The 26,166-nt window shown below is 39.4% G+C and overlaps 1 protein-coding gene across 1 annotated transcript in view; it reads right to left on the bottom strand.

The window, feature by feature from the left end:
• The window catches only part of ADAM10 (ADAM metallopeptidase domain 10), an 87,573-nt gene extending 62,476 nt beyond the window's left edge, over positions 1 to 25,097 (bottom strand). The window contains exons 1-3 of the mRNA XM_019533478.1: positions 24,898 to 25,097; positions 5,313 to 5,431; positions 628 to 786 (exon numbers count right to left, since the gene is read on the bottom strand). Coding sequence (XP_019389023.1) covers positions 628 to 786; positions 5,313 to 5,431; positions 24,898 to 25,082 — 463 coding nt within the window. The 5' untranslated portion in view covers positions 25,083 to 25,097. The remainder of the gene's footprint in view (positions 1 to 627; positions 787 to 5,312; positions 5,432 to 24,897) is intronic.
• Positions 25,098 to 26,166: the final 1,069 nt, after the last annotated feature.

Below are 26,166 nucleotides of genomic sequence, written 5' to 3'. Positions count from 1 at the left end.
TCTCTGATATGTCAAAGAAGATCTCTGATATGTCAAAACCTGAAGGAGGACAAGACTTATATAATTCTCAAGTATCTTAAAACAGATACTTCAGCGAGATGTCTCGGGGTTACAAATTTCAAACAATCTAGGTTGCATTGTCTGCATTTCCCCAAACTTGCACGCCAGAATGTTGTATGTTTGGACCTCTTAAACAGCAGTGTGAAGAAATCAAGGATGTATATACCAAGGAAAAACTGATTTCTAGTATTCAGATAAATTAGGTATCTCTTTCGTAAACTGCACCAAGGCAAGAGCTTTAAAATTTGAGTTTCATCATCCCTTATTCTGCAGACCCAAAGAACTAATAAGACTATTAGGAAGCCATTTTTAACAATGTATTTGCTAAGGGAAGGCTTTGTGTTGACTGTTTAGCAACCGTTCCACTAATACACTAATTAGATTGCTAGGAAGTTACCTCAAGTGGAAAAGTAGGGAGTAGAATGCAATTGGGTTGACTGAAGGCAAACCTTGGACCAATCTTTTAGAGATAATCCTCATTCTGAAGCTTACCAATGGCGTAAACAGTTTTTGACGTTTAATAAAAATATTTTCATTTCATCTAAAGATCAAAATGGGAATACTTACTGATATCATCTTCATGATAAATGACAGAGTGAAATGGTAGGGCTCTGTCCTTAATATATCTCTCTGCTGGCTCAACATAAAAGGTGCCACTGTGCGTCTGGATGAATCCTTCAAATCTTCCATCAATAACAGATCCATGGCTAAAGCTTCCCTGCTCACCTATTAGAGAAGGAAGCAAGTGTATTTTTAAAATAAAATTCATACTTCTCTAAAATGTTTCAAAAGAACACATCTAAAAACCAATGCAATAAAACCAATAAAGGTACAAATAAGCTATACAGTATGCGAGTACTATGTGATAAATCAGAAAGAATAATCCTGATTACAGCACTAAACAAACCTTACAGCTAATATGGAACAGAAGTATTTTTAGGAGGAGGAGGAGGGGGAAGACAGTGGCAATGGTGGTGGTAGGTAAAAAATTCACCAAAAATGCACAGGAGGAATTCAGGTCTAGTTTATATGTTAACTTCTGTCAGACTCTCAACTGATTTATTTAAACAAATTGATTTCTCTATACATATTTTTTTAATAATTTAGTTTAGGTACATATCAACACATATGTTTACAGTTATTATCTAAATGTTGTACATGCACACCTGAGATGTCCTTTGTTCATTTACCAATATTTGTGTGGGAAATTAAATTTATAGTCTAGAACAGCACAAGGAATGAAAGGTAGTCCTGTCCGTTGCATGCAGCCAAAGGCAAAATTTGGCAAACCATAGAAAGTTAGTTTTTTTCCCCCCTTAGACTCCATTTCTCACTTGTGGTCTAAAGCCTTGTATTTTGGAATGAGGCATGCTAATATATTTAATGCAATATTGTATGCATAAACTGACCAATCCTCTATTTATAAAATTCTTATATAGTGTTTGTGAGAATGAGTTTTTAAAGGAGTTCTAAATATTCATTCATAGGGTGCAACAGTAACTACTATCCAGTTTCTTTCAAGACAAACTATATAATATGACCACAGAGTACTTGAATTGCCTTTGACCACAGTAAATAACAATGTTTAAATCAGAACTCTACAACAACAAAAATCAACCCTAATATTACTTCAATAACTAGATTTTTTCTTTAACAATGGGGGCTTATGTTCCATAGGCAGAAAAGTGTCAAGCTCCATAACCCATATCAGACAAAGTTATGCTTGCCATAGTGTGCAGAGCAGCTGAATGCAATGTAGTCTGTAAAAATTATAACAAGTAGACAGTACTTAACAATTGCACTTACTCTGGGGAGGGAAGGCAGCTTACCAAGCAAGTGCCACTGTGTTAAGACCATTTAGATCGGGGGTGGGCAAAATACAGCCTGCCAGCTGACTGGATCTGGCTGGTGGTTACCCCTGCAGCACTCTGCATGGCCCTGAGCCCCACCTGCGCCCATCCGGGCAGCCCACACCACACTCTCGCCAGTGCCCACCAGCCTCACCCTTGACCAGTGCACAGCTTCTGGTGGGGCAGTTCTTGGTGCAGCTGCAGCCAGCTGGGTGCTGTTTTGCTCCCCTCACTACCAGTGAGAGCTGCCTGGCTGAAGCTTCCCCTCACCCAGAGTGGCACGGCACAGGCAGGAATGGGTGAAGGAGCACTGCTGGTGCCCACCCAAGCCCCACAGGGAGTTTTAGTGAGCTGTTGCACATAGGGGGAGGGGAGTGGCAGGAGAAGACCTGGCCCACAACAGCTCATCAAAACTCCAGATATGGCCCTTCGGCCCAAATAAGTGTCCACTCCAATTTAAGCCAATCTAAATCTGCAGGTCTACAAATAATGGGAGTAACTACTATATGGTTGTCAAAAAGTTCGAGGTGGTTGATTACAGGACAATACAGACAGCATCCATGCAAAACACCTCACATTGGTGACAGTAGCAGTATGCCTTAAATCTTCTTTTTCCCCAATTTTTTCATCATTTTCTCATTTTTACTCAATTTATACTTGTACATTATTGCATCCATCTTCCTTCATGAGGATGGGGACAGTCCAGCTGCAGCTATCTTACTTTCCAGATAACAACAGCTTATTCTCAGTATCCATTTATCTTTTAAAATGCAGAAATATTGGCCTGTTTTGTGCTATCAGGCTTCTATGAAGAGCTTTTATGTAAACATACTTCAGCTTCAAGCTCTACCAATCCATGAAAATTTGAAGCAAAATATTCATCCGAGAACAAAAGATACACTTGTGGAAGACAAGAGCAGAAAAGTTAAATATGTGAAGAAAAGTATGAAGAATACCTTAATTTTAAATCATAAAGTATACAAGATTTAAGCATTCTTTCACATTCCTTGAAATTTTAGAATAATCCAGATGAATTAGCTTTTCAGAATAATCAAGATAGTCCTGGTCATCTTTTAAAGAAAAGCTAACTTCACAATTACCAGTAAATTACTGGATTACTATACCATTGAACATGATTTGAAACTTCAATGTAGATCAGAACTGTCCAAATCAACAGCCCAAAGACTGCATAGGGCCTATGAGGGGTTATGCTGTGGTCCTAGGGCTTCTACTCAACTGCTCCTCCCACCCATCCTTCCAGCTATAGCAGCAGCAGCCAAGGACTCTTGGTTGCCTCTCACTTTTCTTGCCTTTGTGTCCTGTGCCCATATCGAGTGCCCACACTTAAGGGGTCCCCAGCGTGGTACAGCAGAGGAGAGAGGGCTGCCCTCAAACAGAGATGCAGTGGCAGAAAGGGGAAAAGACCTATGGTTCACACTAAGCATATGGTTCACACTAAGCAGCCAGGGGCCACACTAAAAGTTCGACAGCCCTAGCGTAGACTATATAGTCCAGAATTAAACAAGGATTGGGGCTAAATAACAATTAACCTAACATTAAGTCAGAGATTCAGCTTTTAGAGAACGTACCAAAGTCTTTTTCCTGCCCTTTGCGCAGGGGGCTGGACTCGATCTTCCGAGGTCCCTTCCAGCCCTAATGTCTATGAAGTCTTTAGGCCTGCTGACCAAGAGCTTAGGGCTGGGAAAGCCTCAGCCCCACCCCAATTGTTTGTTGCAATACATACTATACCCACTTCTACTAAAGGGTTAGATCAATAGCTTCTCTTTAAGCCTTTTAAAATAGAAAGGCAGTCTGTGTGGACATGTGGTCCAAGATTAACATTCAGAAAGGACAGATGTCCTGATCCGCTAGATGGTTGATTTTATAACCTTAGGGGAAATAAAAGTGATCACCTACAAGAATGGCCTCATGTTAAGACTCTACTGAAACCCTCATGTGAAAACTTCTTCTTTATTTGTTGAGTCAATTATTAATGGTTACTATCTTTTATCAAAAAAAATGACTAGATCCATTAGCCCTGGAGCAACGATTCTCAGCCAAGGCGTCCCACAAGATCCTTTGAGGTGTGGCACGGGAGACGTGATGAGACAAGCAGATAAGGACAAGCTCAGGGTCCAGGTGTACATGCTGCGTCTGTCTGGCAGCTTCACAGCTCTTATTGCCCAGCCCCTCTACAAGGAGGTAAGCACTACAATAAATAAATTAGTTTTGGAAATGGGGTGCTGCTCGATTCACAAAAGTTACGGAAAGGGTGTCTCAAGTCAAATAAATAAGGGGTAAGCCTAAATGGGGCAACAGCCACTTCCCTAGAGGTATCTTGAGTATCTAATGCCAAGACAAACTAATGAATTATAACAAATTAAAAGGGGGTAAGAATATGTCATGGAGCCCATGCTCCATAATAACTGTTTATGTTCCTGTGCTTACTTTGCTATAAGTGAAAGCCAAACTAGGGCAGCTCATCCCACACTGAAACAGGCTAAACTACTGTAGTTTAGCTTTCATTTACAACAGGATAAGAGCAGTTCCACAGTTACTGTATGTTCCTTACATAGTAAGTTCCTACCAGTTCCAGTGTAAATATAGGTGGGGGGGATCATAATCAGTTACTTAATTAAATATTTCTACTTTCAAGTCATCACTAAAGAAGGATGCATCTCTTCACTGGAAGGTTGAAATGTCTATAAAGTGAACAAAATAAAAGATTGCAAGCTAAAACATTACTTCAAATAGACAAGTACTGATTAATATAAGCTACATTAAGATGCAGTTGGAAGTGAATACCTTGAAGAACCTTTAAAAAAATATCCAAATAGAAAAAAGTGCTTCCTATACATGCAATTTCTGTGCCTGGGTATGCCCCCTCTTAATTGGTGCCTCTCACCCACCCCTATTTATGTTACGGGTGCCTACCCTCGATTAACGCATTCATTTTTGTATTTTTCCATATGCTGGTGTTTAAATACCCTGTTCACCACATTGTCAGAATCCTTGAAGTACCAACTTGCCTGGGAATGTAGTAGGGCCATGCAGCTGTATTTAAACAGGCACTGGTGAGCTCAAAAGGTTTAGCCTTCTGGTACAGTTCACAGTTAGGTAAATCATCATCTGGCTGAAGGAGGAAGATTTTATAGCGAAGTATAATACCCACATTCTTGAAAAGTTACTTAATATAATTTATGTTCAAACTTGAGACTTAAGTTAAACAAATAACTGGCAAATTAAAAAAAGTTAGGAAAAAACAATAAATCTATTCATACTACAGATTTTACATTTTTCAAATTCATACTTAGAATAATTTAATAAATCCCGTTGATAACATTTAATGTAAACATTTTATTAAGCTTTTGCATTTTAATCTATTTAAAATATTGTACTTACCATATATATGTCCAGTGTAAATATGGGAGGTATCATAATCAGTTACTTTATTTGATATTTCTACTTTAAAGTCATCACTAAAGAGGGATGCATCTCTCTTCATTCGAAGGTTAAAATGTCTATAAAGTGAACATAATGAGACTTTATAAACTAAAATATAACTTCATATAGACAAGTGCTGCTGAATGTAGGCTACATTAAGATGCAATTACACGTAAATACCTTGAAGATCCTTTCAAAATATCCACATAGAAATAATGTTTCTTATAATACAATAATAGTTCAGTTCAACCCATAAGAGTATTCTGGTTGTTTCTACTACAAACAAAATATGCAAATAATGCCACAAAATATTTAAAGCTAGAAATTGTGGCCAGAGTTAAAGCTCACAAATCTCATCAGCCAAACCTTAATTAAAATATTTGCTCCCACCCACCCCATGAGACAAAGGAACTACTGGAAGAACAGTTATTTTTTCCTGCAATGAAGCACTATGAACTATTCAAGTTACAGTTTCTTTCATTTCAATTTCCTTTGTTTTCATACTTCCAACATGGATGAGACTTAAAATATAGGAATATTAGCTGTAGAGTTGAACTGAAACCCACCCAAAACCCCAAACAAAAACTGAGAAAGTTGCTAAAATTTGTAAGAAAGTCAATGCAACAAGTAGCTATGTCAGTTCAACTTTATATCCAAATTAAACAGATTTAGTTATGTTCAAGTTTCTCATGCAGATTTCCAAATCCACCTGAGTCCAAAAGAAATTTAGATAGCACCTTGGTAAGAAGGAATACAAGTTAATGGTATTAAGTTGAATAAGTAATCAAAGTACAAGACTTTCCTTTAGGGTTTACAAACAATTAATCAAATGTGGAAAAAAAACCACTCTTATGTTGTATAATTCATGACTAAAAGCTGTCAAGATGCCACCATTCCAGGATAAAGTAATGGTGTGAAAAAAATCTTAAGTAGTCTGAATGCTGCATTAGTTGCGATAAGAAAGTATGCCACAAGTACTAAAAGAGTGTCACACCCAGAATCCACTGTTTTGCCATTACGGCAGGCATCACATTACTTAACTACATATATTTTAGAAAGAACTAGTTGAAGTTCATTTGCACAAAGTAGTGACAGCCACACATACTTACCAATTGCATGAATTCTAACTAATAGTTAAATAATGTTTCTTCCCTGAAGGATATAAAGCAAGATAGAGATTTCTTTAAAACAAGGATCAGACTACCAGTTTTTAACTTGATTTAAAAAATACAGCTATTATTATCTTGTACATGGAAAAGCACTTTAACTTTCCTTCATCTAACAGCCTAGGACAGATCTTCACCTCTTTAAATTTTCTCTTCCTCCTGGAGATGTCCTACATGTAAAAGAATAATCCAGTCTCCATAGTTAACTAATGTCAAACTTCATTACAACAGCAGCATCGTGGCTGCAACAAGTGAATGGAATGTTTCAGAGTAAAATTCAGCCTCATTAAATTTTGCTTAGAAACTGTTAAGTCAGTTTACAGATTTACTCCTTTATCTCTGTGTTTGTTAAAAGAGAGTAATGGACTGTTGAAAATAAGTAACCAGGCTGAACATTTCCAATTTTAATTTATGTAAATTTAAGTCAGCCACAGGGTACAAAATAAGGTGTATTACTATTTCTAACACTTTTAGGTACCTCGGCATAGTTAACAGGTAGTTTAAAAAGTGTAAATGTGATTATAAGCTTCAGACTAAAGTTTGCTATTTGATACTGATGCTTAACTCAAACAAAATTCAGCTTTAAGAGTATATCTGACTTTCTTTACTATGTTCTTTTCAGCAAGTGAAACACTCACTAGCTTCAACTTAGACATGAATGCAGTAGCATGAATAGGTTCCATGTCTCAAATAACAGTCATGTGAATTTATGTTCCAGCACATTTGCACACCATTCTTCAAGCCTTGTGCCTCCTACTACCAAATCACAGACTAAAGCAGGCTTGTCCGTACTTTGACAATGGGAATCCATCCCTCCTTCTCTACCTTGAACATATCACACTAGTCCAACTTTGCTGCCTCCCTCAACCTCAAACTGAACGATCAGTAAATACTCAATTATCCATGGAACTAGCATACCCCATTTCACCTTTGACAAGTCTAAAGCCACCAATTCCTTCACAGATGGCACAGTGACTGCACTTTGGATTATGAATAATCAGCCCTGTTGATAAGATCACTGAGCAACTGTTAATTTTATATACTGACTTTTAGTCTTTCCCCAGTACTAAAGAAGTCCATTAGCTAATCAGGTTCTTCTGGAACTATTTTGAACAACTATTTTTTCATCATTTACATTTGCTTCAGGGTAACAAGATTATCTGTCATTACTATTAATGTTGTCCATTTACACGCTCTAAATGTGTAGACAAAACAAACCCCCAAACAAGCCAATACCAGTCACTTCATTTTTATTTGATTATCAAGATGAAAACAAGTCCCAAAACTTTACACAGACAGTGGTAACCAAAAAAAATCCACAAGAATTTTATATATTAAAAAAAAAAAAAGAAAGAAAAGAAAAGTTTACTGAATTAAATTCACGAACACACATCGACTCAATTTGCAAAACAAAACAGTAGCTAAATATGGCCCTTGCCCTCTGAATTGTTATGCTTTTAGAGGTTTGCACAGAAGTCTCAACAAATTAGCTATTTATTATCAGCAACAAAAGCAAAGACACCTCAAAGTTAAATTTAATTGAAAATATACCATTTTGCTCAATACAATTTTACATAACTTTATGTTCTTATTACAATTCAACTGCCATTCCTGAAAAAGATACCTCTGTGTTACATAAAAAGTGCCCTACTGGGTCAGACCAATGGCCCATCTAGCCCAGCACCCTGTCTCTGACAGTGGCAGGGTTGAATGCTTTAGAGGGAAAGCACTGAACCAGACATATCTAGACATACCCCCTATTCATTACCCACCATTACTGATTTACAGATCCAGAAGAAACAACATTTCCCACCATTCTGTTTAACATCATCCCTGAAATTGTCTGGTTCCTTTCCAGACCTGGCAATGCTATCTGCCTCCACCACTTCTTATGGCAATGAATTCTACAAGTTAATTTGTTGCTTTAAAAAAAAGACTTCCTCTTGTTAGTTTTAAACCTGTTGCCTACCAATTTCAGTGGGAGCCCCTAATTCTAGTATTCTGGGACTTGGTAAAAAAACAGTTCCCAGTTCACTTAATCCATACCCTTCATTATTTTATAGACCTCTGTCACAGCCCTCTTCTCAGCCTTCTCCCTTTCAAACTGGAGAGTCCTAGTCTTTTTAGTCTCTTCTGGTACAACAACTGCTCAATTCCCTCGGATCATTTTGGTTGCCCTTCTCTGTACCTTTTCTAATTCTATTATGTCCTTCTGGAGATGTCAAGACCAGAACTGCATACAGCATTCAAGATGCAACAGCACCATGGTTTTGTATAATGACATGACATTCTCAGTTTTGTTTTCAATTTCTTGATTATCAACTCCAAGGTCTCTTTCTTGAGTTGTAACAGCTAGTTCAGAATCCAGCATTGTGTACATATATATCTGAGGTTATTTTTCTACAAGTGTATTTACCTTACACTTGTCAATACTGAAATTCATCTGCCATTTTTTTTGCCCATTCACTCAGCTTAGTGAGAACTTTCTGCAGCTCCTTTCCAGCAGTTTGGGATTTAGTTACCCAGAATAATTTGATATCATCTACAAACTTGGAGATTTCATGGTGCACCTCCATTTCCAGGTCACTGATTAAAATGTTGAACAGAACAGGGCCCAGTATAGATCCCTGTGGGATCTCATTTTCTACCTCCCTTTATCCTTAAAAGTAACCATTTAGCCCTGTCTTTTAGCAAGCTCTCAATTCATGAATACATAGTTAAAATCACAAAAAAGCAGGACTGAAATGAGAATCTCCAGACATCATCTATTCCAACTACCTATCACTGAGGCAGGAAGAACCATATGCAGTCCATTCCGACATGCTTAACATCTTCTTGCCCCAACACAACAACCATCATGGAAAACTGTCACTGGTCTCTTTACAATAACCTTTTCTATAGTGGAAGATTACTGGGGAGAGGGAGTCAACAGCCTTTTCTAGGTTGGACACACCAAAATCCTTCTACCTCTCCTCTTAGTCCATGTTTTCTAAGCCTTATTCTTGCAGCTTTCCTCTAAATTCTTTCTCCACTTAGTCTATCTTTCTTAAAGTGCAATGCCCCAAACTGGACAAAACATTCAAACTGAGGCCTCAAATATGGTTTCTTTGACTTTTTGCCAGAATACCTTATTAGTCTGTGTTATGCCAGTTTTTCAACCCTAATACAAATATTGATTTTACTAATGTATTTCTCTTGTGTGCAACATGCACTAAAATAAGATATACACTTCATTTTTAAAGGAAACAGAGAAAAATAAAGAACTTTCCTTGCAGTAACTGAGTAGCAACTAGGAAGCTTGACCCTGCTCATCATTCCACTCGGTTAGTCTGTTTAGACTTTATTATCACCTTTGCCCAACAGGAACGAGAAACTTTTCTTAGCGTACTTCTTGGATATGATCCGCACATAAATTTACGGCAACTTGTTTTTGGGGAGAAAAGGTGAGCAGTGCACGTGAGAAAAATATAGTAATTGCAAGCCTGCTGGACTACTGGCTCAGGTGCTCCCATTTCCAAAAAATATCCAACATAGCTATGGTATAAACATTCATATTTCATGTGTGCTACATTAGTACAGATCACTTTTTAGTAGCAATGTTACCTCTAAAAATGGAACTATAACAAAATTTGAGATCTTCAGTTTTTATTTTCCTTCTGTTGCTGCCTTTTCCTTTCTTTTTAATGATGACCTGATTGCAAACGCATGTAAACGCAGTTACAAGCCATGTTTTAGTCACTGAATAATGTATCAAAAATCAATCAATCAATCAATATTTTTAGTAGAACTGTGGAAACTGATAAATAAAGCCAATTACATAACTTCTCCTGCATTTTTGAAGCCTTCTCTATTTTTAATGATGTAGTGCCTGGCAATACACTTTGGGGCAGATTTTGATCAGTTAAGCCTGAGCTCAAAAACTAGTGAACTTCTACCAAATTTATAACCATATAATCAAGATCAGGTTCCAGGCCTTTTTCATGCATTCTGTAGTTGAAGCAAGAACAGTTGATACCAATACCCAGACAAAATCCTAGTAGTTTTCCCCATGGGCTTTAATTATGTGTCCTACATTTTTATTCATAATACAAAAAAAAAAAAAAAATTGTATTAATGTACACAAAGCAAATATCTGAAAACTACTGAAATGGTTATTTGGATTGATATAGTAACAGTGAAGGCACCCAGAGAATTCAATGTTTAAATTAGCATTTTCTTTCAAGATGCCAGGCAATTTATCCTTTTGCACTGAATAAATTGGGCAGTTTCACTATGTGCTAGCTCTATAATTAAAGCAGTGTGCCATCTCTGCTATAGACGGCAGAGCCTCTCTCTTAAAGGGCTAAATCACATGTTCTAAAATCCAAAAGTTTACTTGGATTGCTCTGTAATGCATTCGGTCTCTGGAAGGAATAGGGTGGGGTAAAGATTCCACATGCAGTCCAAAGATTCCAAAAGGACCCTTACAATCTGCCTCTATCAAAATATGCATTTTTTAAATTTATCTTTTGGAGAAAATTAATAGTGCCATACAGCAGAAAATTCCCATAGGTATCTGTCAGTCTGGGCCTTCTCAGTTCTATATGCCCACAAAGGGAGCAATACCCGGTCTTCCTAGGGTGTGTCCTCTCACTGCCTGAACACATCAACCAGGAAAGGGGCCCTGTTAAAGGAACCAGTTTAAAACCAAGAAATACAGCATTAAGTTACATATCAATCCTGTATATAGCTAAAGATACGACAAGGGGGCTCACAAGGTGGACCAGGGTGTACAAGAGGGACAAAAGGGACATAGAGGGCCTGACTTGAAAGCTGCCTCTTATTTATGTCTGCAGCAGTGGAGGCCTTGAGTCAATGTGGAATGACTTTGTAACTGCTAGTGACTTAAGTGTATGTACCCAGACTATTTCTTGGTTTTCCAAAGTCTTAGTTTTCTTGAACTTGCCATTCTCAAAGATGACAACAGCTGTACCAGACAACTTTAACTCTGTTAATGAAGACTGGTCATTGACTCCACACTATACACCAGAGCATAGGAATATCTGAACTTTCTCAGGACCCTGGCAGATATTTACATTTGTCCCACCTTATATATAAGGTGGGTACAACAAAACAAATATCCACACATTAATGTTGGTTGTTGTGCTATAAGAATAGGTGATCTGCTACCAAAAAAGGCAAATCCATAACTAAGAAGTTGCTGTTAAAGTTGTTTCGGGATAAAACACAGTAAATCTGTCACCCCCCCCAAAAATTGAGGATCCATCACAAAAAGTTGACACTTAAAAACAGCAACTTCATGGCAGGAAGGCTTTTCACCACAAAATTTAATGTCTGAATTGGCATTCCTATTTACTAATATCCCATTGTCCCTTGCTCTTCCTTCCCCATCCAAGTAGTAAAGGAGGCGGGAAAATGGCTGGTTCCCTGGAGCTGTCAGGACACTGCCCCCTGCCCATAAGGGTACTAGGTAACAGGTGGCTCTGTCCCTGAATCCAGTGCTCCAACTTCTACCTGTTCCTGCTGCTCCTGCCCTTTGAAGTTCCCAGGGTAGCACGAACCTGGAACTTCTTCAAAGTTCCCAGAGTCCTGGCAGCCCAGGGCCGTAAGTTGCCAATCTCTGGTTTACTCTACACTAATGGCTCTCTCTCAAGTCTACTTTCCCCCGGCTTCTTTTAGCAACAGAAGACGCATGGCAAAACCCTTTCAAGAATAATATATTAAAACCAACAAGTTTTCTGGTCAAGTAAGAATGGTAAGAAAAAAATGAAAGACATGAATGCAAAATTAAGCTGATATTTAGGTAAACCTGACCTTAACTGGATAAATTTCACTTTACTACTTTGGCTAGGGACAGACAGCCTGAGCTTGAACTGATTCAAACTTTGCAGGTTAATCTAACCTGGTTAGGCTGAACTGGCTTGCACCCGTCAAGACATCCCCTCTGGACTGAAGAAATGCAGGCGCATGCCACAGTGGTTCAGGCTAGAAGCCAAGGGGCACTAAAGCAGCCCTCCTGCCTTTGTGCAGTGCTGAGTTGGGGGGGGGGGGCGTGGCCAGGACCCAGCTGGATGCTCTGATTGGGGAGGGGTCCCCCCCACCCACTGCTGTTGATAACGGAGCCTTCAGTTACACAGCAGGGAGTTACCTAGGGAGTTGTTGGCATTTATCAGTCCAAACAAAACAAAAACTTCTCTCATTAGTTCAAACCCTTAAACAACTTTTTCCAAGGAAGCAATGGAGGGACATTACCAGCTACTTGTTGATTAGCTCCAAAAAGCCCTAAGCCGACACTGTCCTGCCTGCCTTTGTCTCATTTCCCACAGCACAGACCATAGCCAGCACGTGGTCTGCTAGCTAATGCTGAGAGGTGTCTGTGCAAGGCAATGGGGAGGGGAGGCTTGAGCAGGGAGTGGGGGAAAGAGAGGGAGGCAGGGGGAAGCCAGGCAAATGCCACTGTACCTGCAGGCTCTGTGGGAGCTCCAGCCAGGCAGCAGAGGCACAGGGCCCCACCCAGGATTGCAAAGCATCTGGGATGCTGGGGACATCCAATTTAACTTGAACCAGGAAGGGGTCTGGGACAGACACTGCATAAACCAGTTTGACCCAAATCAGTTAAGTCTGATACTACAGTTCAACCAGGTTTATCTCAAACTGGTTTCAGCCATTTTCAAACTGGTTTATGTGCACTGAACACTTATTCTGTTACAGGTTTAAACCAGTTTCTGATCACTTAAACTGGTTTATGTGTAAAAGGTTAGGGATATACATGTGCTAGTCTAATGTCGATATAGATTTTCCAACAAATTTGGGATAAGAGGAAAAATTGACTAAAGCATTTACCATTCTTGAACCACTGCTGAAGTGAACTAACTACCTATAATACTGCATTGAGAACTATCCAGTACCGATTATTAGCCTAAAAATTAATCCTTTATTTCTTGAAAAGTAGTATCCTTTTTATTTAGGGGAAGGGGAAGAAAAATAAGTTTACCTCATAATTGCACAAGTCAGTGAGAACTCCATCAGTTTATATATACTTCCAAGTCTGTGGACTATACAGAAGTACCTGACCTAGATATACAGCTTCAAGTAACAGCACAGTAGAGGAGTTTATCATAATAAAGTTTCAGGATGTATATCTGTAAAAGACTGAAGTACAGTAGATAAGAAAGTGGTAATTTTAAAACATACAACTGAAAAATGGTCAGCATCCATGGAATGACAAAAGGACTAAAGGAGTACACATGAAATTTAACAGGACTTTTACTCAAAACAGCCCAGACCTGGACTAACAAGGCTATTACTGGTCACAAATGAGGTGCATCAAGACAACTCCAGGAATATTCACATACTCTGTCTAATGAACACTACACAACCAATTTTAAGAATGAAAAATGAGGGTGGCAGTGGAAGGTGACAGAGCAGAAAGAGATACAGCAGTACACACGCAGAGTTTTCTTCAAATGAATCCAGTAATTATAAGCAGTAAGTCTATTTTAAGTAAGATTTGCCAAACGAAGGCAGTAGTATTTTACTTAATCAGTACACATTGCATTACTGTACATTGAGTAAACCAGCAGTTTTTGGATATAAAATACTGTATTTTCTTGATTAGCAGATAAAGTTGTTTCCCCTCATGTAAAGCAAGGGGCTTTTCCCCTAGGTTAAAACAGAGCATGAGGCGGCAGCAGTGCAGGCAATTGCTGCAGCTCCAGAGCCGCAACAACCACCTGCCCTTTTGCTGCCTCTCTGCACCCCACCATTCCTCCCATACAACCCCAGTCTCACCCCCTCCCTCCTGCTTCTCTCCCCCTCTGCAGCACTCCTTGACTTTCCTGAGCAGGCTCCATCCCTCCTGCAGTCTGGGGCATAGAGACTGCATGGCTCAAGCCGAAGCCACGTTCTGCATCCCAGGCTACAGCAAGGATGGAGCCTGCTGGTGCCAAACAAAAGTAAAGGTGGAAGTGGAGAGACAAGCTGGGGGGGACTTCGGAGGGCAGGGACCTGAGGCTGTGAGGGGCAAAAGCGGCAGAGGGAGGAGGAACAGAGAACAGAGGAAGGTGGGGAGGAAAACTGGTGCTGCCTGAGGCTGGGAGAGTGGGGGTGGAGGGCAGATGGCAGGATACAAGCTGCCTGCCTCTCTCATAGTCTCCCCACCACCTCCGTGCTGCCTGCCCCCTACCACCTGCCCCACTACTGTCTATCCTACTATGTGCCCTCTACTACCTCCCCCATTACCACTTCCCTCACCACCTCTCCCCCAACTAGCTGCAGTACTAGGGGGATGGGGGGGAGAAAGAGACATAAGATGAACATCCAATAATTAGATTCCATACATGGAAAATTTATAATCATTTTCCATGTCTAGAATCTAATTATTGTGGCCTCATTTGCATTTAGGGTAGTCATGTATTCAAATGAATACAGTCATTCCAACACTATCAAAGATGTTAACAGTTTTAAACACTAGGTGAAGTTTAAAAAAAAATTAGATAAAATGCACTTATTGCTGCAAGTTACTTATTGCAGAAATAATAAAATGCATAAAAAACCTTACTGGACATATCAAACATACATGTTATTAAAGCGCTACCCTAACATACAACATTTCCTGGTAGTATAAAGCTAGAATTTTAGCTTCATAATCCTTTAAACTTTCTTAATGTTCCAGATATTTTTGCTCTTATTAAACTTCCTAAAGTCGTTTAGGAAAATGATGCCATCAACATAAATGAAGATGAGTTTCTGAGAGCAATGAAAACAGTGATAGAGTAAGGCCACTGCTTCTGTCACTGCTTTAAGCAGTGTGTTATATAGATTAGATGCACACTGAGCAAAGTTACAAGATGGTACCTTTTGAGACAGCAACTGGAGCTGGTTTTCTGTACATTGTGGGACAGATTATTGAAGGTATTTAGGAACCAAACTCCACTGATCTCAACAGGAGTTAGCCTAAATAAGTGTTGAGGATCAGGGCCCAAGACTACATCTACAATCAGTCTGCCCATTTAGACATCTTGACAGATACTCCTCTCATAAGTGTACATTAGGTATGATTATCCTTATTCACACAAAGAGCAAAACATGTTACTATATTTTCAAATATAAATGTTAAAGAACAGAGCACCTGCCATTCTCTTCTGATTTATAGAAATAAGAAAGATGCCTTCTTAAACCAAAGGTTAACCAGTTCAATTGCCACCTTACTGCTTTGCATGTCATCTTTGAAATGACAATATTAAAATTTCACAGAGATTACCACCTTTCACTTTTAAGATTTAGTCAAACAGAGTCAATACTTACTTGATTTAAATACATCTAGTACTAAGAGCTTTGAAATATCTTGGCACTGTAATGGTTCTTAATCCTGTAACATCACACTCAGAGAGACTCAAAAGGTATTAGCTTTGGGAACTTTGAGTGCTAGAACTTCCTCACCTAGTGATGCTACTAACAAGACACACCTCCATCAGAAAAAGCAAACCTTACAACCTCCCCAAGTAAAAGGGGCTTGAATATATAGTTTAAAAAAAAAAAAAAAAAAGAAGTCTAGCTACCACATAATCTCTACCCCAAACTTGGTGTTCCTCAATAAAACAGCCCTGCTAGCAAGACTGGACTTTAGTACAGAGACTACACTTTAAATAGAAAAAGGGGTGTGAGGATTTCAGCCACCAACTTGTCCAAAATGTAAGATCAGTTTTCAAAGAGGAACTTTCCAGGACTTATCTTTGCAAACCTAAATCTCCAACTGTGAGCTGCATCATCTAGGATCTGCCCTAACGCTTCTGATAATGGTTTGCTTTGCTACAACAGACTGAAAATGAGGGGGAATTCTGTTACACCACCTTTGGTAGGGAAAATTTGGGAGAGACCAGTACTAGAGTCTAACTAAAACAAAATACAGGGAAAAACAGCCATGCTATCCATTACCCCTTTGTGCTGCACAGAGAAAGTCTTTCTTTTCCCTATTTACCAGTTACAAAGGATGAACTACCAGCTTTCAGACATCAGGATCCATTGTTTCTCTATAAATCTCTCTCGTCTTCCTGAAACAGGAATACGGTCATCTTTCCACGAGGTTTCCCTTGGGCTCTTGACCAGCGTTCCAAGCCTTCCCACCCAACACCTACTAAGCTGTATGCCTGGCAAGCCTTTTAAGCCACTGATGAACTGCATATGACTGGAATTTCTCTCATTAAAACCAACACATGTCACTAAGTCTAGCAAATCCTAAACTGTTGGAATTAATTTATGCAAGAATCTACAAACTGTGAAACAAATTTCTGAAAGGAGAAACATTTTTAAAAATTCATAATGTGCATCTAGCTTAACACAATTTGATACAGGACTTTAAGAAACTGGCTGCCCAAAGAAAATATTCTAAAGAACTACAGTCCCAAAAAACACAGATTAGTTACCATGCTTTTGCCACCACTCAAGTAGTATTTTAAATGAAAGTGTTTAGGTATCAAGATGACTTAGTTCAGTAACTGGGTTTTTCACAGTTGCAGATATGGTAGGCATGACAAGACGTAGACATGAACAAGGGAGAATTCAAGCCTTAAAACAGCCAGAAATAGTCTTCCAACTGAAGTGCAAAACAACATATCACAGTGTACTTTGGCTGCCTAATAGTATTTAAAGGTGCCCCAACACTCATTGCCATAGCCTCTGATGTTAACTCAACTCAGACCTGCTGTCACTTGCTGAAGTTTTTTAAAGAATTAAGTTGTTTTTAAATAAACCTTTAACCAAAAAAATTCCAAAACGAAAAAACAAAATCAATGTTAAATAATTGTATCTGGCCAATGACTTCCTGATCAGTTTCTTGGCTTGGCTGATGGCTCTGTTTTGCTATTACAGTACAGGCGACCCTCACCATTTGCGGGGGATACATTTTTGTATCCCCAGCGAATGGCAAAATCCGCTAATAATGCATTGTGCTCACGAACGCAGTGCCCCCAGTGGCTTGAGAGGGGCACTGCTACGGCTGCTCTGGTGACTGTGGGAGCTGACAATTAGCAGTATACTGACATTGTGACACAGTATTCTAAATTTGATAAGTAAGCCCTAAAAGCAGAGAACTACTACAACCAGCATCTTCTGTCATTCTCCTGAACAGAACTGCACTGCCACCACTTGCTGGTAGCTTCCTGCTGTAAGTGATGAGCACCGAAAATATTGGCAATGATTTCAAGGTGACCATACTGGCACATTTGCGCTTTTTTTTTTTTTTTTAATTACTAAGTTAAGATTCTCATTTTCAAAAATTTGCATTTTAAGGGGTAAAAAGATGCAAAGCTGCTGTTCCCACTTGTATGAAAAAGATCAAGGTAAATGGACAGAAGGAAATTGCTAGTGAAGTTGAAGATACTTCGAATCTATCAGGTTTGGAGGGAACAGCTTAGTTTTAAATGAGAATTTAATCAAATCAATAATCTTACAAAGAATTATGCACAAGTATAACCATATGAAAGGTCTTCTGACTTGGTTAAAAATGAAAAACTGTCACAAATAGACCCCATTAGTTTTAACAGCTGTCTTCCAACATGCTGGCTATATGCCCCAACATCAGCAAATTGATATACTTGACCACAAAGATGTACTGCAACAATCTACAATAAAACATAAAACAAGCTTGAATAGTAATAGTTAAACTGTAAAACCTCTGAAATAAGTCAGTATACCTTTAATTAAATAAATACACAGGTGTAATCAGGTCCTCAAAAAGCACTTGAAAATCCACTTGTTCAACTGACTCATGTTGAGTAGAAAATTGAGGTAGAGAATCATCAACTTTTGCAGAGACTATGCAGAACAAGGGCAAGTGGGTGTGGATGGGTGACTGACAGAACAAATTAGAAAAAAGAGCCATTATTTTTAAAACTGCATTAAGTAGAAAGTTGATTGACAGTACACATTTCCTTTGAATTTGCCAGGGCCTTTATACTACATTGATTTTTCATCCTAGATGGCTGACAGACTAAAAGGTGTCATCAGGTAATGTGTTCAAGCCTTATCCTTTAATTAGAAATTGATTATTTTCACTTATGCTTACCATCTTTTCAAAATTCTATATAGGGTAAGATGTAAGGCATAAATGTTAATGTTTTTGGTTTGCAACTTATATGCTTATGCTATTAATGTTTATTCTTAAGAAAAAATATACGGTAGTAAAATATGCTGCATGTCTACAAAGAAATGTCAAGCAGAACATCTTGTACTCTAGGTTACTGTGCACTAACTGCCATACAGAGATGAGCCCATTTTCATTGATTTCTGGAAAGTTTCATTCCTTCGATTTAACTGACCACTTTTAATCACACAAGGTCAAAGTCCTAAAGGAATAAGATCAAGGAGACATGCAGAACAGTTTCAATGCTGCAGCCTCAAGAAGCTGGATGACTAACATCAAGTCTTCAACTTAAATACAAGAAGCTGAACACAAGTTTCAAACCTTCTACTGATGAATTACTTTGCAATTAGCATTTTTGGGGACTGAACAATAAATCTGCCATTTTACAAAATAGCTATAGAAATAAAATTGTTCTTTCAGCCATAAAATGAAATATAAGATCATGAAAAAAATTTAAACCACTGCTTGAAGGTTTAATTTCCTTTCATAAACACATCTGTTACTCACTGACAAAAGTCAGTCTCCTACAAACTAAATACTATCGAGGAGTTAGAGATCAAGGTCCCAAGTTCATAGGTAAAGTGTATAATGAAATTCGTTTAGCTCCTTAACCAACAGTGTCAAATATGTAGCCCACAGGCTGGATCTGGCCCATGGACCGCTGTTATCCAGCCCCCAGTGCTGCCCCTGGGTTTGAATTAGCCCAGACCAGCCCTGGATCTGGCCCACGGACTGTGTGTCTGACCCCCCCGGTTAAGGAATTAAATCTACTCCATTATATGCCTTGCCTGAAGATTGGGATGTTGGTACCTAGATCACTGATAGTTTTTAAGTTTCTAGGAGACAGCAACATCCTTGGGCAAGTAGCAGGTGCCTGTATTAACTGTGGATTCTGGAGTAGGCACTGCAGACTCTGGTGGCATATGGGGAGGGATCCATGGGCCTGATCCAGCCAATGGACTGGCTCTGCAAGACCAAATAAGTTTGACATCCCTGTTCTTAACAATCAATCAAACTTTCTTTGTCTTAACATTATGTATTAATTATGGTTAATTTATGCACCACTCTCCCCAGAAAAGGCACAGGGCACCTTACAATAAAACCACTGACATGGGTGGGTGAGGGAAAGGTATCACCTCCTCCTTTCTCAAACCTGACACTGAATACAACAGCATCTACATGACAGTCTATTTGGGAATACAAATCCCTTTGTACTACTCATGAGCAGTAAGCTACTGTGGATAAACGCTCTCTTAGTTTGTGTCCAGATGAGCATAGTTGCGGGGTATGGGGCGCTGCAGACATACATTCAGTTGTAAATTGGATGTTTATCTTGCTGGGATCCTATGACCCCAGCTGACTTCCTGCTCTTTGGGCAGGGGGCTGGACTCGATCTCCTGAGGTCCCTTCCAGCCCTGATGTCTATGAAATCTATACACTGTAAACCAGCTAATTCCAAGAACAAATGACAGCTCCAAATACATTAGACAAGTCTAAAAATCAGTGAGGTTGTGTGCACATCTAACTCACCTATCCCTCCCTCCTCCTCCCCCTAAAAAAAAAGAAAAGAAAAGAGGGAAAAAAAAAATATCAAGCTTTTTCTAAAACACAGCCTCCAATCTGCACAAACTCTCAGGAAGAAAAAAAAACCTGAACAACAACTTTGCGATAACAAAGTATAAAAGTCTTTTACATTGAATCAGAAGTGTTCATGAACGTCATGAATTTAAAGTCAAGTATTAGAAATTTGCTATAGATTAAAGCAACAAATTTGTAAGATTGTTTCAAATGTTCAAACTTTTATAAAGAATTTCTTGTTAATTATCTGCTTCCATGTACATACAAACTTTTTAGAAAAATATACTACAAAAATATAGACACACTAAAGGGGGCTTGCTTGGAATAAACTTTAACTAAAACTGATTTACCAACTAATTCCAAACTTTTTGTTGAGGATAACAATGTGAATGTTACCATTACACAAAACTGCTCCCACCTATCAAACAGACAGATTTGTTCTGCTTACATTAATTCATCTGTAGAAAAATCAATGGATGATTACCAGATATGATCTCTCTTTAGTAACATTTGCCAGCACATTATACAAGTCATTACAACTGTGAGTTAAACCAAATCTTCAATAAGTTATCTGAATTATTATTTCAAACAGTAATAAAAATGTAGAGGCAGAGCTCTTTGCCTTCTGAGCTAGGGACAGACGTCATACATAAACCAGTTAAAGAGATCAAAAATTGGTTTAAACCTGTAACAGAAGTTCAGTGCATATAAACCAGCTTCAAAATGGCTGAAACTGGTTTAAAGATACACCTGGTTGAATGTAGTATCAGACTTAACCGATTTAGGTCAAACCAGTTTATGAAACTTCTGTGCCATACCCTTTCCTGGTTCAAGATAAATCAGAGTCCCCCAGCATCCCAGCACCCTTTCCAGCCCTGGGCTGGGCTGTCTGCTCCAGAGAGCAGTGCTGGCTCTACCTTTCTGCTCTGTAGCTGGAGCAGTGAGGGCTGGCTCATTGGCCGCACTGATTGGCTCACTGCCCCCCCCACCCGACCTCCTCGGGTAAAGCGGTCCCTAGGATACAGCGTATCTTGACAACTGCCCTGGGCTCTGCACTTCTGGGGGGTGGGGAAACCATAGAGCTGGCTGCAGAGGCCAGAGCCCTCCCCCCCACAGGGCCTGACTAGAGCTGGTGGCTCTGCCCTACACCACAGAAGAAGCACAGAGATCTCACCTCCCTACTTTTGTGTGGGTACCGTGGCCCCCATGCAGTGTTAAGGCAGCCCCGCACTGGCTGATTTGCCCTGGGCCCCGCACCCACCGAGGGTCAGCTCTGCCCCCAGGCAAACCCTGACTGGGGTTTGGGACCACGGAGGGGGGGTTAATCTCACCTTCCCCCGCATATGGAGCTGCGCTGCTGCTAAACTCACTGAAAGTGACTGCTGGCTGCAACTGGGAACTACAAATCCCAGAGGCACCTGGAAGCAGGAAGAGGAACTGACAAGCAAGCCTGAGGAGTCCTGTTGCTCTCTGGGATTTGTAGTCCAGCCCCAGACCTTGGGGGCAGCAGGAAGAGTAAGCAAACACACCTCCCAGGGTGTGTTTATAATTTTCAGTTTATAGGTTTTCATAAAAGCTTGAACAAGAATAGTCCTCTTTCTGAATTCAATGCTACTGCCCCCCTGCACAGGCAGAGCAGGGCTGGGGCCTGGCCACGACCCCTCTGCTCTAGCAGGGAGGGGGAAAAGTCTTGGAGTAGCTGGCAGTCATGACCTAGCAGCCCCAGGCTTCTGGCTTGAACCACTGCAGACATGTGGCTTGTAAGAGAAAGTGGCAATACAATCATAAAAAGCAGATGACCCTTGAAAAAGCAGATAATCTTTTTCTTCCCCCTAAAATTAAAATATCATCTCTTACTGACAGTAAGTGATGTATATTTCTCGCTGACAGTAATGTGTAACCACAAAACCAGTCTCAACTAGCCCAAGCTTGCTCTGTACCATGTTTTGTAATTTTGTAACGGCAAGGGAGAAAACCCAAATGCGCGCACTACAATGTAGCAATACAATGCTTAATGTGTAAATACCAAGCTGTAAACTCAGTTCGGGGGGAACTCTCTGTCTTTGTGACACTGGGTGGCCCCCTCTGCAAAGCAATAAATCATCTTGCCGACACCCCCTCGTTCTTGGCCTAATTGATCACGGCTAGGAACGAGCCCAGAGACGGGAGGTGGCCAATGCCCCTCACTGTATGAGCACACCTTTCAGTGTATGGGTGCTACACAGTAGCTGGCCGATTTCCTCAACAGGCTGCATTTCCTGAATCAAAAGTGAATGTGTGTTTATTTGCTTATTGGGTCATACTCTGCAGCTTAGACTAACCTGCAAAGACTGGATCAATTCAGCCTCAGGCTTTTTGACTGTCTGTACTTAGCCCTGTAGAGCAGGCAAGTGTTTGAGTAATATTTCTTTTGTACCCTCAAAGGGGAATGAAAGTACTATTAATCTGTATTGCATTTACAGCTGGGTCACTTATGATCTTCAAATTTCGACATCAATATTTAGCCAGGAAGCCAGGGCTAATGATACAAATTCTTCTATTACGTTCTCAAACTTGCTCCGTGCAGGCACACCCCTATACCTGTGATGAACACCATTTTGTCTCACTACACATGTGCTGAACTTTAATAACTGTTCTGGGAGAACCTATGAAAGAATCAGTCTGTTTCAGGACATCTCTTGAGATTTCATGCAGGCCCCCACTCTTTAGCCTCAAAATATTCAATGCCTTTAATTTACGTGGCAAGCAAATCAACAACATGGCTTCTAACTATCAGTTTAAGTTAAATTGCTGAAAGGATTAATGCAATAACTTTCCCTCATCACAGCACAAAATGTATTTACAAGTTTTGTTACCCGTTGGTAATAAAGCCATACACACAGCTTTTGAAATATCCTGATTAATAATTTTTTAAATACAGACCAGCTTCAACCACACATCAAAAATGAACTGGTTCACAATAGCAGATCTGAAGAACAATGAACAGGGTTCTTTTTAGAATTATGAAAAAATGTTTCAAACATTCCTGTTACAAGCACAGAGGGACCTTTGCTCCATATGTGCATGTCAATTAGGAAATAGTTTATAGGCAAATCAATATTGCTGTTTACATCTACAGTTTACAAGCATTTTCCAATATGAAGCCTATTTGTAAGTTTTGGCAACTTCGTAATTTGGATGGAATTTGTCTTTCATCCCAGATTTAAAATTTGAACAGCAAATAAAACTGGCTCCATTTACAGGGCCAAGATTAGTGAAACACACAGACAATTATTTAACTGCTTTAAGACTTCAGCGGTTTAAAGGGAGAACCAGATATTTGACAGACACACTCCTAAGGTCAGAGTTGCTTTTTGCTGTCACCACAAAAACATGTGAATTTTGGCAACCTAGAAGCTACAGAAAACAACTATTTCCCAGTTCCTGAATTGTAAGGGATGCCTCAATTTTCCGAGCAATCTCATTGTCCATGATAAATGTGTATGAAAAACTGACCTTCAAAAGCTTCCTAAAATACTAGTTGCAAAAATAAACTCCTTTAAAGTTAAGTTAGGACAGAATTATATTTTATGCATAATCTAAAACACCAGTTCCTTGTAAGCATACATTACACATTACAGTTGTTAATTACATTACTGTTCTTTTTCCACAGAACTTCTGCTTCATCTCCTGAAGAAACGAGGAGCTGCACAGTGCACAAGACAAGAATAGAAAGGATGGTGCTGTGTGTAGATAAGGTTTTCACAGGTAGGATCCAGGAAAACTGGGTTTTATTTCTGCTCTGCCACAAGATTGCTATGCTGCAGCTCATCTTACCTAAATTTTCAGACAAGACTACTAATTTAATCTCATTTTCTGGGTGGTTAAACTGTAATACCTACCCCTCTAACTGAAAACCTTGACTGATGTATATACGTAACTCAACTAAACTATCAAGAATATCGCGCTTCAAACTGGGAATCCAATCATTAAGATGAAACATTAGAATGTGCCCTAATTTTGAACTTTTTTCTCTTGCATCCCTGTTCTGACACAAAACAGACACTTCCCTATGTTTATGGCACTACCAGTATTATATATTATATATTCCAAGATTCCACATAAAAAAAAACCAACCTTGAAATATTCTACTGTTCATGTTGCAAGTCTGGTTATCTTCCACACTACACTTCTGCAACTGAAGAACTCCATTACTGCCACAGGAAAATGGCATTGTAGTATTTATGAACAAAGAACAAATTAACCATTTTCAGCCAATTTAAGACCGACAAAGATTACTCAAAAACAAAGTCTGAAGCACAGGTAGTTGTGTGCAAAAACTTATTACAAATCCATAAATAAACGCCATTCTATTGCCAACAGAATTAAATTCCGATGGTTTCTTAAACTGTCCTGTTTCAAAATGATGGGCACCCAGAAATATCTAAATAAATGAAAGACTATTGGCAGCAACTCTCATTACTCTTACTTAAGCTAGACAGTAATATTTTGAAAGCTGGCTTGCGCTACAAGTAGTCTAAAACTGATTATTTCAATACACTATATATACACACACACTTCTCAAATACAGTAGTACTGTCCTTCACTAGGCATTTATATTTGCTTAAAATAAACAGGAAATTTCTACTGAGGTGCAAAGCTTTAAAGAACTGCTTACCTTCCATGAGCGTGAAAATCTAGGCGCAAAAACTGGTCTTCATGGGACACTGCTCTTTTGGCACGCTGGTGTTTTTGGTGTAATGAATCCATATCATAAGATAATCCTTCATAATGTCTAATGTATTTGTTTAAAGGATTTCCATACTGGCCTGTTAAGAGAAAAATTGTAAAGTGAGTCAGCATTTCACGTTTCCGGGTAACAACTTAACATTTATCTGGCATTCCTGCAGAAATTATCCATACACCTTCAACGAAGGTACAATTGAAAGTTTACATTCTGCAGGCTAGAAATACCTAGCAATTAATATGCAGGATAAACTTCCAGGGTGTTCTAAACACACTGGTGCAAGCAAATAGTAAACAAACAACCCTCCCCATCAATTTCCCATGGTATTTAGCTGCAGTTCAGATCTCTCAGCTTTCACATTTTCCCTTAGAGATAGGATTTTACTTCAGGTAAGACTGCATGAAAAAAATATGGGAGAAAAAGACCTCGCCTTTCTGTGCAGGTGGCAGAAGAAACCACAAGGAAAACTGGGCAAAAGCACTTGGAGCAAAACAGAGCTTTCAAAATACCAGTTACAACAGACTTTGGGGACTTTTACCCTAGAAGACTTTCAGTGCAAAATTAGACATCTGGATTGTTAGCTGGCATTAGTAGGTGATGAGGTATCAAATTGCTGTGTATATACAGCTGCCAGGTGCATCGAGAGAGGTATGCTAAGCTTGCCTGCCAAACCAGCCTAGTTAAACAGGTAAAGACCAAGGATGAAAAGGAAAGAAAAGTCTGGAGAAACAAAAGGATTAGAATGAGAATTAGAGGGAAAGAAGTACGAGGACAAGACTTGTGGAGAAGGACGCCAGAAAGGGTTCGTGGGAGTGACTTGGAGCAGATCAGCTGATTCAATTAGCTTTGAAAACAGGACCACAAAGAACCTGATGAAAGCACCCAGGGGCCCAAGGGCTCGCTACCGAGATTGCTGCTAACTCCAGAATTGACTTTCCTTTAGAAATTCTTGCCCCCAACATTCCTCTACAGATGGGAAAATGGGTCTGAATGTAACCCCCAAATACACATGGATAGTAAACATTTGTGTCCTGTATTAGCCCACTACTAGTTTTCTCCCTCTTGGCTACCAGCCCTTTCATGAGCTTTGCTGTCTTTTTTTTTTTTTTTTAGAAAGTAGAGAGGAGGGAGGGGAGGGGGCAGAAAACTCTGCTCCACTTCTATTGTGGAGAGTGAATATGCCTAAGGGACAATATAACA

This window comes from Crocodylus porosus, unplaced genomic scaffold (genome assembly GCF_001723895.1).
Source record: "Crocodylus porosus isolate Cpor-Errol unplaced genomic scaffold, CroPor_comp1, whole genome shotgun sequence".
NCBI lineage: Eukaryota > Metazoa > Chordata > Crocodylia > Crocodylidae > Crocodylus > Crocodylus porosus.
This window is presented reverse-complemented; position numbering and strand designations above follow the sequence as displayed.